General features: G+C 36.2%; 1 protein-coding gene across 4 annotated transcripts in view; it reads left to right on the top strand.

Moving 5' to 3' along the window:
* The window catches only part of TENT2 (terminal nucleotidyltransferase 2), a 68871-nt gene that overhangs the window by 49927 nt on the left and 3403 nt on the right, over nt 1-15541 (top strand). For all 4 annotated transcript variants that reach the window (XM_041752119.1, XM_041752116.1, XM_041752118.1 and 1 more), the window contains exons 12-13: nt 1754-1890; nt 11167-11258. In XM_041752119.1, the coding sequence (XP_041608053.1) occupies nt 1754-1890; nt 11167-11258 (229 nt within the window). The remainder of the gene's footprint in view (nt 1-1753; nt 1891-11166; nt 11259-15541) is intronic.

Here is a 15541-nt window from a genome sequence, read left to right as displayed (position 1 = left end):
GGCTCGGGGCATGATTCCAGGATCTGGAATCGAGTCCCACATTGGGCTCCCTGAATGAAGCCTGCTTCTCCCTCTGCCTGCATCTCTGCCTCTCTCTCTCTGTGTCTCTCATGAATAAATAAATAAAATCTTAAAAAAAAATTATGGATAGAATTGTAGGTAATCGGACAAGGGAGAGCATTTTTTATTTTCTTGCTCCTTTATTTTTACTAATGATTTTTGAGGATTACCTTTAAATAGATGCACTACTATGCTTCTCTGTATTACAACTTAGTTATTTGGGGAGCCTCTGTTTTTTATTTTTTATTTTATTTTGTTTTATTTTATTTTTATTTTTATTTATGATAGTCACAGAGAGAGAGAGAGAGGCAGAGACATAGGCAGAGGGAGAAGCAGGCTCCATGCACTGGGAGCCCGACGTGGGATTCGATCCCAGGTCTCCAGGATCGTGCCCTGGGCCAAAGGCAGGCGCTAAACCGCTGTGCCACCCAGGGTTCCCGGAGCCTCTGTTTTTTAAAGTTGGATTACTAATTGAATTGGTATCCATAAATGCGAGGTTAATTTGTTAGGTATTTGGGAACCTTAAGAAGAACTGTCATGCCTTACCTAGTTGCTTTATTTATTTATTTTTAAATTTATTTATTCATGAGAGACACAGAGAGAGAGAGGCAGAGACACAGGCAGAGGGAGAAGTAGGCTCCATGCAGGGAGCCCGACGTGGGACTCGATTCTTTGACTCCAGTCACACCCTGGGCTGAAGGCGGCGCTAAACTGCTGAGCCACGCAGGCTGCCCTACCTAGTTGCTTTAAAAAAAAAAAAAAAAATCTATTACTACTCTGGTGGCAAAGGGGAATGTAGAAAACATGTCATAAGGGCAACTGTGCAAATTACCTTAAAGAGAATGTTTTCTAACATTGAATATGTATTACCTGAGAATCTCTGTAGTTCATTTAGTATGTTTTAGAGCCAGAACTTGCTGCTAATAGAGGAAGGATCAGATGCGAAGATGAATGGCATAGTGTAGGCAAAAAGAGTTAAGTACCCAATAGTATTCTTTCTAATAAGTGTGTTGTTTGGGTGTGGATTACAAGCAAATGTTAACCCTCCTTTATGAATATTGTGATAAAAGTTTGCTGCATATCGCTTGCTGGTTTGTTTCCTATCTTTCTTCTTTCCCCTGCCCTCTTTGTCTTTTCAAGTTCAATTCATGTTGAATGTCTGTCTTCTCTTCCCATTAAGATACAAAATACAAGAATGAAATAAAATTTTAAAAATCTTAAAATTGGTTTAAGTACTATTCATGTATTAGTCTCTTTTATGGCCTATAAGAGAAATTTAGGTGGCAGGTAGAAAATGCTCTTACCTTGATCTTAATACAGCCCTTATAAAGTACAACTGCTTTTTGTAGAAGCAATTAAGAAGGAGGTACATTTATAAAGAAATCTGTATGTTATGTGATGAAATCTTGGTATGTACAGTAAGGATTTATTTATGAGTTAGAAAATCTTTTTGGTGCTGCAGGGATCCACTTAAATTGAGCGATATGCCTCAGCTGTGGTTTAGAATGTCAGTAGTTTTTAGGATACTTTCTGGCATACTCCATACACTGGTGAAATGTTAAGTGGAAGAAAATCTTCTAATTTCCAAACTGCCAACATAAAGATTTCTTCTCTCTTCTTAAGAGAGCATTAGATCAGGATTTGTAAAGTTTTTAGTGTGTGTTTTATATTTCCTCCTTTTTCTTTTTGACAGGAATCTTTTAGTCCGGCTATACAGCTGCACCTTGTACATCAAGCTCCATGTAATGTTCCTCCTTACCTCTCGAAGAATGAATCAAATCTTGGGGACCTCTTACTGGGCTTTCTTAAATATTATGCTACGGAATTTGAGTAAGTGAACTTCAAATTGTGTTTATTCATTTACATATGTAAATGCTGCACTTTTGGTCAGAAGCTATATTTGTTCATTTCAGTGCTATGATCTTGTGCAGAAATGTGTAGTTTATAAAACTTAGTATCTAATTAATTATTAGAAACTAAATAGATTTTATATTCCTATCTAATGAAAAATTATAGTTCAGTGAGCCCAGTTTTAGTTGATTTCAATAGTGATCCCATTTTATGTTTAGCTCCCTGTTTCCATATTAGGACTGGAATAAATGTTTGTGTGAGCCTTGTGTAGGTGCTATATAGTTTGAAACATCTGTTTTTAGGAAGTTAAGATTTATAGTAAAAACTACAGCTAAGATTAACTTGAAGAAGATCTACTTGATACCTAAATAGTTGTGTTTGTATACAAAAACCAAGGAAAACTCCTTTCCTTTTTTCTTCTGAGGGTGTTATATAAACAAGGAACACTAAAGTGTATAATCAGGCTGGACTTAACTGAATGTTTAAAAGAATTTTTAGTCCAGATTGAGTGAGTTTAGGGATTGCTGGTCTTCTGATCAATTTTGAAAAGCTTGAAGGGGATGGGGGGAGAAGAGAAAGGACTTAGGAGTTTTACAAAGTTAGAGGAGGAGGGTACAGTAACCATTTTGAAAAGATTTGGGGAGGGGGAATAATAATAGTATTTATGATAAATAAATATTACTAGGTGGGAAAAACTTCCAAAGAGATTATATGTGTCATCTTATTTACATAATAGCCGTATGATATGGTATTATATCAAGTGCGTTTTACCAGTGAAGCATATATAGAAGTGAAGAAACTTGCCCTAAGATCACACAGCTGCAAAATTCATACTCTTAACTATAATACCTTACTGCAGTGTTGGTATTGCCTTACTTGCTATGATGGAGTAGCTCTAAAGAAACCTGACTCAGATGTTTTGAAACATAGGGCATGAAAGAAGTAATTCCTCAAAGCAAAGCTTTTACCAGATTGTGTCTGTTTTGTTTACAGTTGGGTCTCCAGTACCTAGCCTAGTGCTGAGAGTAGGTACTTGAAAAATTCCTGCTATAAATAATTTTGAAGCAGAGGGTAAAATTATAGACATGTTGCAAAGATCCTTAAGATGACTTAAAAATTACTGAATCAAGTTAAGAAAAGGAGTAGGAAAAGTTCTGGTGCAAAGTAGTTCAATAAGAATGAAGTTATAATAATCAGCATTAAAGATGACTAGGACCAGAGTGTAAGTCCAGGGAACAAGGATGAAAAGGAAGGAGCCTTCATTCATAAGATGAGAAAAGATTTAAGACTATATGAGATACGGAACATAACAGACTATAAAGGTTATTCTAGAGTTAAGATTTATAAAATGTTGCAATAACAATAGCTGCTGTTTAGTAAGTATTTACTTAGTTATTGTGAGTGATTCCTATGTATTACCTCATTTAATCCTCATAGTAACCCCTTGTGAGGCCTAGGGAATTTGTGTCCTTGAAACTTCCCCCCCATGGCAGTACAGTCTCAGGTCTGATTTGAAAACCATATTCTTAATTGTTAGAATATATTGGCATCGTCTTTTTTTTTTTTTTTAATCATAAATTTAGTGAAGTTTGCAGAGAGGGAAAATGATTCATAGAAAAAAGGTATTTTTCTGCCATGTATAGTTTAGGATTAGAGCATCGAGATACCAATGACGAAAGTCAGCTGTTTTGCTGGACTGAAACAAGATGGTAGATGAACAGTTTTGTGTTAGTTTCGTGTTAACAGAAACTAGCTGGTTGTGCCAAATGATACTGGCTAGGATGCTGAGACTTTGAAAGAGGTTTTGAACTTTTGGATACATTTGTTATCACTGATGCATGATTTAGGAGACATAAATCTTTCATGATATAGTGCATTTGTCAAATGTATTGTTATTTCATACCAGATATCTTCATAAATTTGACTGTAGGGAACACTGCCAGGAATGTAGTCATGGCAATGAACTAGGTGCTGTGCAAAGGAATTCTGGCAGCTGTTAGAAATGTTTGTAAGGATTTCTTCTAAACTTTGAGATATGCAATTAAAAATTCTCTTTACCTGAAGACAGAATTAAGTGCCTATCGAGGGATGCTTGAGTATGTGGAATAAATGTTGCAGAAATTTTGTATGGCCATTTAAAAATTACTAAGATTTTCTTATCTACTTCACTCACAGCTTTCTCTTAAACCTTGCTGCTGAAAATTTTTTAAAAAAATATTTTATTTATTCATAGAGAGAGAGAGAGGCAGGAATACAGGCAGAGGGAGAAGCAGGCTCCATGCAGGGAGCCTGGCATGGGACTCCCGGGTCTCCAAGATCACACCCCAGGCTGCAGGTGGCGCTAAACCGCTGCACCACCAGAGCTGCCCGCTGCTGAAAATTCTTAAAATGAAGCTAGGCTGCTAGAACTGTACCTGGGACAGGGAACTGACCAAAAAGTAGGATGAGGTTGCTCAGAGAATCTAGGAAAAAATAAAGTCAGAATGTAATAATTTTGTATTTTAACAAAATAAAACTGTAAAATATCTTACAGACTCTAAGTGCTAGAGATTCTGGGAACCTTGTAAGTTTACCTATTTTGTAATCCTGTTTATTCCCTGGATATTTATTTAATCACATCCATTACTACTAGTCTTATCTCTTGAGTTAAAAATGCATACCTACATACTTGAATACATTTTTTTGAATACATTTTTTTAAGAAGGAAATTACAAAAGCCCAAATTTTCTGTCTCCTTTCTTACTCTCATTTTTTCCTCTCATTTAATTTATAGATCTGTGAGTTCCTACTACATATCAAGCTGTTTCTCTGTGCACCGGGCATATGGCAGTTAGCAAAATAGGCACAAATCTTTGTCTTCATGGAGCTTACATTGTAGTATGTATTGTAGTATGGAGAGATAGACAATAAACAAATAAAATGTATAGTATGTTAGATAGTATTAAGTGGAGAAAAATAAAAGCAAAAAAGGTTCTGATACATGCAGTTTTTGCAATTATAATACCTGCATTGCAATTTAATACTTAGCATGGTGAGAGAAAAGTCCCCTGGAAAGGTGACCTTTTAATAAAGACCTATATGAGAGGAATGTGTGAGTTACGTATTTATGGAGAAGAACTTTTTAAACAAAGGGAAAAGGAGGTGCAAAGACAAAGACCCTAATGTGGGGGTTTGCCTAACATCTTCAAGGAACAGCAGAGGCCAGTGTGACTGGAAGAGAATGGAAGAAAATGCTGTCAAAGAGAATTAAGAAAGTCCATGTCATGTAGGCCATCTAATCTAATCTGGTTAATTTGGGTGACTTTGGCTTTTCCTCTGGGTGATGTGGGATACCCTGGAGAGGTTTTGGTAGAGAAATGATGTAATCTGCTTTGATTTATCACAGGTAAGAATAGACTAAAGGGAGCCAAGAGCAGAAGGAAAGAGATTACTCAGGATATTACAATAATCTAAGAGAAAGGATGTAGCTTGGATAAAGATGGTTACAGTGGAAGTGGATAAGAAGTGGCCAGATTCCACTTGTATATTGATTTGCAACAGATTAGATGTAGCTGAGAGTCAAAAATGACTTCTAAGTTTTTGGCCCAAGCAACTGAAACAATGGAGATGCCATAGGGTGTGATGGGGAGAGCAAAGGAGGGGTGTTCTTGATTTTAAGATTTTGTACGATTGACAAAATATTTAGGTGGAGGTATTGAGTAGATAGTTGGATATACAAATCTAGAGTTCAGGAGAGAGGCATGGTTAGTGTTATATATTTGGGAGTTGTCAACAGGTAAATGGTATTTAAAGCTATGATACTGTTTGAGAAAACCAAGGAAATATAGATAGGAAAAAGGCCCAATGTTAAGGGATTATAGGAAATACAGAAGATACAGGAATATGTTAAATGACACAGTAAAGAGAGATAGACAAATTCAAAATGTAGATATTCTTTGAAAAATGATCCTACTCTCTTAAAACGTCAATGCCATTAAAAAAAAATAATAAGTGTGAGTACTTTTCCAGGTTAAAGAGCTGAAACAATCAAATACAAGAACCTTGATTGTAATCTGATTAGGGTGGAGGAATTATGAAAGGCATTTGAGTTACTGTTAATTTCTAGATGCTGTTGGTGTTATAAAGGAATTGGCCTTATTCTTAGGAGATACATGCCAAAGAATAAAGAAATGAAGTTTCCTGATATCCACAGCTTAACAAATAGTTCGGTTCAAAACATGCACATGTACACAAGCAAATGTGTGAAATGTTAACAACTCTTCATTTGTTCTTGAGTTTTATGCATTTCAGTTTTTCTCTTTGAAAAATTTCATAATACAGGGATACCTGGGTGGCTCAACAGTTGAGCGTCTGCCCTGTCTCTGGTCGTTATCCCTTGGTCCTGGGATCGAGTTCTGCATCGGGCTCCTCACAAGGAGCCTGCTTCTCTCTCTGCCTGTGTCTCTGCCTGTCTCTCTGTCTCTCTCATAGATAAATAAATAAAATCTTTAAAAAAAATTTTCATAATACAAAAATGAAATAGAAATGAGGTAGGGGTAAGAAGGAACTAATTTATGTCAAAAAGGAAGGATCATCGAGATAGAGGGAAAGCCAATAGAATGTGTTGTCTTATAATCCAAAGGGGGGAAAAATGTCTCAAAGAGGACGGAGTGATTATCTATGTCACATTTTTTGATAGATCAAGTACAGTATGAGAACTGAAAGCTGACCATTGGAACTTTGGTCCACATGGATGGAGGCCCTGGACCCCACACGGGGTCCAGGGCCCAGCTAGTTTCTGTGAAAAAATAGGGATAAAAAGCATCATTGGTGTGGGCCCCGAAGCAGACAGGGAAGAATTAAATACAGATAGGGTAGTGCATAGACACTAGTAAGATTGTGAATTTAAAGGTCAGCATGGTTGCTTACTTTTTCTCCATGCCACGTTGAGCTGGAGGGGAAAGGATTGAAGTAGACAAAAATTTAATTATGAATGTATTTCAACCAACTAAGTTCAGTGCACCAAGAAGGGTAAGAGAGTTGAGGAGAGGGAGATATGTAAGCAAATGATATTAATAACTGGCCATGAACAGAATATATTAAATTCAGTCTTGAAAATGTGGGCACAGGGATGCATGTAGGACATCCAGGTGGCAGTTTCTTTTTTAGATTTATTTATTTATTTATTTATTTATTTATTTATTCATTCATTCATTCATTCATTCATTCATTCATTCATTCATTCATGAGAGACAGAGGGAGAGAGGCAGAGACACAGGCAGAGGGAAAAGCAGGCTCCATGCAGGGAGCCTGACATGGGACTCAATCCCAGGTCTCCAGGATCAGGCCCTGGGCTCAAGGTGGCGCCAAACCGCTGGGCCACCGGGGCTGCCCTAAGTGGCAGTTTCTAATTGTTAGTTGCAACAGTTGTCCTAGAGCTTAGTAACAAGGTCAGAGCTGGAGAAAAGGATTGGGAAAGAAACTGCAGATTGTTAAGAGTTTCGGAGGGTTGATGTAGCATTAGAAGAGGATCGGAAGAGGCAAGGTCCTGATGAATGCTAGTATTTAAGGGGTTAGGGAGAAGAACGGGTCAGGCAGAAGAAAAACAAAGCAAAACAAAACTCTGGAATTAAAGCAGAATTTTCTGTTTGCTTACAAGGTTTGAAATCCCTGACAAAATTTTCTTTTTGCTTCCCAGCCCTTAATAATAAAATAAAATTATATATATTTGTTCACTTAATTTTACTAGTCTTGTTCAGTATCTATCTGTATAGCCACACCATTCAGACCTGTAGTTTTGACTTTATTTGTTGGATGTGAATTTTTGTTTGTAATGTTCCAAAGTAAGCGAAGTATTTTGAAAAAAATACTTTGTCACGGAAAGAATGGCTAGAAGAGAGTTAATAGATCAGTAGTTCATTATCATTACTGACAAAAAGAAGCAAGCATCTTACCAATGTAGAGTTGGTAAACTCAGTTTTATATTCGAGAGATTATCATATATTATCAAATCTATTTTAGATTAAATTAAACCCTGTATCCGCTATTCTGTACTTTTCTGATACATTCCTTTTCTATCGACTGTGTCTTTTTTTATTTTTAAAGATTTGATTTATTTATTCATGAGAGATAGAGAGGCAGAGACACAGGCAGAGGGAGAAACAGGCAGGGAGCCTGCTGCAGAACTCGATCTCAGGACCCTGGGATCACAACCTGAGCCAAAGGCTCAACCACTGAGTCACCCAGGCGTCCCTAGACTGTATCTTATTTTACATTTCAATTACTGAGCGACAATGATAGATTTTTACATGGCAACCGATTTATGGTAGAAAAATAGGTATGGGGAAGCCTGGGTGGCTCAGTGGTTGAGCATTTTGCCTTTGGCTCAAGGCGTGATCCCAGGGTCCTGGGATGGAGTCCCGCATCAGGCTCCCCAGAGGGAACTTGCTTCTCCCTCCGTCTGTGTCTCTGCCTCTCTCTGTGTTTCTCATGAATAAATAAATAAAATCTTTAAAAGAAAAAAAGGAAAAATAGGTATGATAAAAGGCTTAATTTAGAGTCTGTTTTAAAGAAAGATTTAGGGAAAATGTTTCTAAATTGCCATTTGAATTCTACATTTAAATTCACCTCTAAGGGGGATCCCTGGGTGGCTCAGTGGTTTAGTGCCTTCCTTCTGCCCAGGGTGTGATCCTGGAGTCCCGGGATCAAGTCCCGCATCGGGCTCCAAAACATGGAGCCTGCTCCTTCCTCTACCTGTGTCTCTGCCTCTCTCTCTCTCTTTCATAAACAAATAAATAAATAAATCTAAAAAAAAAAATAAATTCACCTCTAAGAGTAAAAACAGTATATAAGTTATATATCAGGTTTTATGATTTCAAATATTTAATAGTTAAGTATTTAAAAGTGCTTTGAAAATGCAATAGATTGAATCAGTCTAAATAATAGTGATTTAAAATATTTTTTTCTTTATGGAGTACTTCAGATGATACAGCCACTTAAATAACTGCATTATTTGGGTTGGTTAAAGTGAATATTGGTATATTACATATGTTTCTCTGACCCAATTCAGAACCAGGTATTGGCATGTGATGTAAATTCAGGGTTGGATTTCATACAAGTATGCTGGTGAGGAAAGTTCCTTTGATTTAAGAAAGTACAAATTGTAATTTAACAGCAGGATACAGTATTTCAATATTCTTGACTTGTCTGAAAGTAAAAAAAAAAACAGTCTATCCCCCCCCCCCCCCCGCCTTTTTTTTTAAAAGATTTGTGGGCAGCCTGGGTGGGTGGCTCAGCGGTTTAGCACCGCATTCAGCCCAGGGCTTGATCCTGAAGATCCAGGATCAAGTCCCATGTCGGGCTCCTTGCATGGAGCCTGCTTCTCCCTCTGCCTGTGTCTCTGCCTCTCTCTCTCTCTCTGTCTCTCTGTCTCTCTCTCTCCCTCTCCGTCTCTCATGAATAAATAAGTAAAATCTTTTTTTTAAAAAAAGATTTGTTTGAGAGAGCATGAGTTAGTGGGGAAAGGGAGAAGCAGGCTCTCTGCCTGAGCCAGGAGCTCGATGTGGGGCTTGATCCCAGGATCCTGGGATCATGACCCAAGTCAAAGGTAGATGCTTAACAGACTGAACCACCCAGGAGCCCCTCAGTCTGTCCTTTTTTTAACATAATGTTTCTAATTTTAATTTTATTACAGATTCAACTGTTCTGTAAGTTCAATGAGAAACATGTAGTCTCAGGAAAAAAGTTCATTTTATTAGTGAAATAGATCTTATATGGTATAAAGTATAATTCTACGGTAATCATGTTTGGTTCAGGCTTGTGGTTATATAATTCTCCCCTTTACATTGCTATTTTATTGTTATTATTTATTTATTAATTAATTTAAGTAATCTCTCCCCCCCAGGGTGAGGCCTAAACTCATGATTCTGAGGTCAGGAGTTGCATATTCTACATATCCACTCAGCTAGCCAGGTGCCCCTACATTGTTATTTTTTAAAAATTTTGGAAACATTTGGACCAACAGAACACTGTACTTCTTTTCTGTTTGGAGTTTATACTAATGGAGCTGCTATACATGAAATATCTAAAACATGTTACTGTAGTTAATACCTTTTCTCTTTGATAACCCACTTAGTTTTTTAAAAGCTTAAATTCTGATATGTATTCTTAAAGAACTTAAAGCTGTCTTTGCAAAGTATTTCTAAATTGTGCTCATAAGAAAAAAAATAGGAAATCATACTTTCAGTTATCAAACTTCACAAGATGCAATTTTTTTTGCATATTTAACATAGAGATTAATCAGTTTTCCAGCAACAAATGCCATATTGGACCCCCATTTATATTCTTAGGAATTGTTTTTATCTGATAAATAGAAGAAGGATAGGATAGTGCTAGAGTTGGAAGGTCCCAAACCTTGGTCTTTCTATTGTAACTGAAATGGTGGACAAAGCTAAATATGGCTTGGAAAAAAAAGATATCAACTATTTTCCAAACTCATTTATCTCTTGTATACAACCTGAATAGTCATATGTTTTAGAATGTTCCTTGAGAAAAAGAAAACTGTACTTGTGCAGAATTATTATAATTGTAAAGAAATTTTTAAAAAACAGCATGTAAGGTTAGTACATACTAAAGACTGGACAATTTACCTTTAGACATGCTGATAGAAAATTATTTTACTTGAATACAAATGTACTGTTAATAGCTACATTTGACATACAGCAATAACAGCATTATTTTGTAGAGTATTAATTTTTCCTAAAACAGTATCTACTGGCTTCTCTTGGATAATTATAAAATTTTCTCCCAAATCACACAAATGGATATACAGTAAACAAAAATTATTTAATGATATCAGAAAGCAGCACAATTTACATTTCTCTTAACAAATAAGAAGTCCTTACTGAGGTGCTAACAATGAACAAAATTTTTACATTTTTTGCCTTACACTTTCTTATTTTTCATATTACTTCATTTATTCAGTAAATACATATTGAATGCCCACTTTGTACTAAGCAACTATTTGAACAGTGAAAAAAATACATAAATCACCAGTATCTTGGAGCTTCAATTCTGCTTGAGGAAGACACACAATAAACAATAACATACTAAGTAAGCAAATGATTAGAAGAAGTGCTTTGGAGAAAAAAGGAGAAGGGGAAATGGGGATTGTGGGACTGAAAGTCAAGGCAAGTTTCAGTATTTTGTGAGAAAATTAGAGTGGGGCTAGGAAAAATTAAGAAAAGAGTTAACACAATTATGGTTTTCTTTTTGTAGCTGGAACAGTCAAATGATTTCAGTTCGTGAAGCCAAAGCCATTCCCAGGCCTGATGGTATTGAGTGGAGAAATAAATACATCTGTGTAGAAGGTATATTTCCCACAACTACTTATTTGCCATCCAGTTATCACTGTGGTACTGAGAATTACTTAAATCCAGTTTGTATTTCAGTTAAAAGTAACAAATTTACATTCTGGCTTGCAAGTCATTCGTTCATTCATTCATTCATTCATTTTTGTTGCAAGTCATTTAGTGATAAAAATTTTCCTTCCTTTTTTTTCTTCCAATTTTTTATTTAAATTCCACTTAAGATATAGTGTAATATCAGTTTCAGGCGTAGAAGTTAGTGATTCAGTGTTTCCACACGTGCTGCTCATCACAAGCACCCTCCTTAATCCCCATCACTGTTTCACCCATCCCTCCACCCCTTGCTGGTAACCATCAATTTGTTCTCTATAGTTCGGAGTCTGTTTCATGGTTGGCCTCTCTCTTTTTCCTCCCCTCTGTGTTCGTTTGTTTTCTTAAATTCTACATATGAATAAAATCATATAGTAGTTGTCTTTCCCTAATTCTACTTAGCATAATACTCCCTAGTTCCATCCACATTGTTACAAATGGCAAGATTTCATTCTTTTTTTATGGCTGAGTATTTTAATTTGGAAAAGTAATTTAATTCTTCAGTTATAAAAAAATAATAAATATGAATTTAGGCATTTAATCTTCTAGTTCATAATATTTGAGAAATCTTTATGCATCCGTCCTGCTTGTAATTGATTGAAGCTTAATTTCATGACTTGAAGGTGGAAGAAAATACTATCTTCATGTGATGATTCTTACATTTGAGATAAAATGAGTTCTTTTAAAATTAAAATATTGATACTTAATGCAAGCTAGATTTTTATGAATAGAAATGTATTTTACTTTAAAAATTAAAGTCTCTGAAGATAATCTGTTCTTTAAGATTAATTTATACGTAGTTAAATATTTCTTGGAGTTGGTGGTAAATTGCCTTCAAGAAGCAAAATTATTCTCACAGATGCTAAGTTGAAGACTTTTGTAAACCTTGAGGTAAAAAAGAAAGTGTTAAGTTCCGCGTTTGTAGGAAAACATCAAGTTTAGAATATTTTAATCTTGGATTATATGCAACATCTTAAAACTTTGTGAATATGAAATTAAATTTCCTGCTTTGGTGGTTGGTTTGTTAAATTGCACAGTGGGTGTGTATTATTTTAGTTACTTGTGCTCTTTTGAATATTAACCACTTGTAAAGTGTTGTGTGTGATGTGATCCAATAGCTTGGCATATGGCATTCATCTACTAAAAAAACACAGGCATACCTTGGATATATTGTGGGTTCAGTTCCAGACCATCACAATAAAGCAAATATCACAATAAAACAAGTCAAGTGAGTTTCTTGGTTTCCCAGTGCATATGAAAATTATGTTTACCCCATAATGTAGTCTATTAAGTGTACAGTAGCATTATGTCTAAAAGAATCATGTACATACCTTAATTTAATAAGACTCTTATTTAAAAATGCTACCCATTATCTGAATTTTCAATAAGTCATAATCTTTTGGGTGATGGAGAGTCTTGCCTCAATGTTGATGGCTGCTGTCTGATTGGGATGATGGTTGCTGAAGGTTGAGGTAGCTATGGCGATTTCTTAAAACGAGACAGCAGTGAAATTTGCTATATCAGTTGACTCTTCCTTTCACAGATAATGTCAGTAGCATGTGAGAGCATTTTTATACATAGTAGAACTTTTTCAAAATTGGTGTCAATCCTCTCAAACCATGCCCCTGCTTTATCAACTAAGTTTATGTAATATTCTTAATCCTTTGGTGTCTTTTCAGTATTGTCACCAGTAGATTATATCTCAAGAAACTACTTTTTTTTCTCATTTATAAGAAACAAGAGCTATCCGCTTAAGTTTTATCATGAAATAATAGCAATTTAGCCACATCTTCAAGTTCCACTTCTAATTCTAGTTCTCTTGCTATTTTCACCGCATCTGCAGTTACTTTTTTACTAAAGTTGTGAACTCCTCAAAGTCATTCATTAGGGTTGGACTCAGCTTCTTCCTAACTTCTGTTATTACTGATATTTTGACTTTTTCCTATGAATCACAAATGTCCTTAATGGCATCTAGAATGATGAATCCTTTCTGGAAGGTTTTCAATGGCTTATGCCCAGATCCGTAGAGGAATCACTATTATGGCAGTTACAGCCTTACAAAATATATTCCTTAAGCAATGAGACTTGAAAGTCTAAATTACTCCTTAATCCACAGGCTACAAAATGGATATTGTGTTAGCAGGCATGAAAATGACAATCTCGTTGTACATCTCCATCAGAGCTCTTGAGTTGACCAAGTACATTGTCAATGAGCAGTCCTATCTTGAAAGGAATTTTTTTCTGAATATTAGGTCTTAAAAGTGGACTTAAAATATGTTGTAAACAGATGGGCTGACATCCAGGCTTTGTTGTTCCATTTGTAGAGCACAAGCATAGTAAATACAGCATAATTCTTAAGGGCCCTAGGATTTTTAGAATGGTAAATGAACATTGGCCTCAGCTTAAAGTCATTAGCTGAGAGTCATCTTGCCTTTTGAAACTTTGAAGCCAGGGCAACTAGAGAGTTCTCAGAATCCTAGGTGGCATCTTCTTCTAGTATAAGGCTGTTTCATTTACATGGAGAATCTGTTGTTTAATGTTATCTTAGCTAGATCTTAATAAATTTCTGGAGTTTCTACGTCGGCACTTGCTACTTCACTTTGTGTTATGGAGATGGCTATTCTCCTTAAGCCTCATGAACCAACCTCTGCTAGCTTCAGACTTCTCTTCTGCAGCTCCTTCACTTCTCTCAGCCTTCATAGAATTAAAGAGAGTTAGGGCCTTGTTCTAATTAGGTTTTGGCTTAAGGGAATGTGGTGTTTACTTGGTCTTCTGTCCAGATCACTGGAACTTTCTCCATAGAAACAATAAGACTGTTTCACTTTCGTATTCATGTGTTCACTGGAGTGAACTCCATGCTCTTTTCATTTCTAGAAAGAACTTTTCCTTTACATTCACAACTTGGCCAACTGGTCCAAGAGGCCTAGCTTTTGGACTCTCTTGGCCTTCACCATGCCTCCTTCACCAAGCTGAGTCATTTCTAGCTTCTGATGGAAAGTAAAAGATGTGCAACTCTTCCTTTCACTTCACTTGGATACTTCAAGGCCATTGTGGGATTATTAATTGGCCTAATTTCAATATTGATGTATCTCAGGGAAAAGAGAGGCCCGAGGGGATGGAGAGAGATGAGGCAACAGCCACTGGGTGGAGTGGTCAGAACACACACATTTCTTAAGTTTGCCATCCTGTGTGGGTGTGGTGCCCATGAACAATTGTAACAATAACATCAAAGAGCACTGATCACAAGTCACTATAACTCATATATTATGAGAATTACCAAAATGTGATGGAGACAACAAAGTGAACAAGTGGTGATGGAAAAATGGCACCAGTAGACTTGCTCAACACAGACTAGCCATAGACCTTCAATTTGTTAAAAATAAACCCACAATATCTCTGAAGTGCAATGAAGTGAAGCTCAGCAAACCAAGGTTCGCCAGTATATGACGGTAAACTCTCATGAATAAATGAAATCTTATAAAATAAATAAAATGCCTGCTTAGATTCTACTGGCTCTTGTAAGTACCTTTTTTTTCCTCTTTTATAGTGACAATTTTTTTTTTTTTTTTTAAGTAGGCTCCATGCCCAATGTGGAGCCCAACTCGGGGCTTGTACTTATGACCCTGAGATCAAGACCTGAGCTGAGATTGAGTAAGATGTTTAACTGAGCTACCCAGGCACCCCCAGTGCCAAAATTCTTAAAGTCTAGTAATTTTTACGTAGGCTTGCCTTTATTTCAGCTATCTCATTTTTAATGCCTTTAGTTATCTTGTTTTTCTCACTAGCATCTTTACTTTCCTTGTCCTCTCATATAGACAATTTCCTTATATGGACTCCTCTCTCGGTTTGTGGGTGAAGGGTTAGTGGGGTGGGGGTGAATATTTGGAAAGTGGTGTTGGAGACTCACACACATGAACACTTTTCCTTTTTTTTAATCCCCGTGTTCTGTACTTGCTACCCTGTTTCTCTTTTTCCTTTCACTACCAAATTTCTCCTACCAGTAACTGTACTCTCTGTATCTTTTTCTAAACCATCTACTCACATCTTAACTCACGAGTATTAAACCTGTACTTTCAAAGGTAGTGACTTTTCTCCTGCTGGATAAATCAGTAGTCTTTTAAGTTTAAATTAAATTTAAAATGACCTTTGTGTGATATTTGATATTGATCACCTTTTTTCTTTATAGTGAGGTTTTT

This window comes from Vulpes lagopus, chromosome 4 (genome assembly GCF_018345385.1).
Source record: "Vulpes lagopus strain Blue_001 chromosome 4, ASM1834538v1, whole genome shotgun sequence".
NCBI lineage: Eukaryota > Metazoa > Chordata > Mammalia > Carnivora > Canidae > Vulpes > Vulpes lagopus.
Note: the sequence above shows the minus strand (reverse complement) of the source record. Positions and strands in the feature narration are given on the sequence as shown.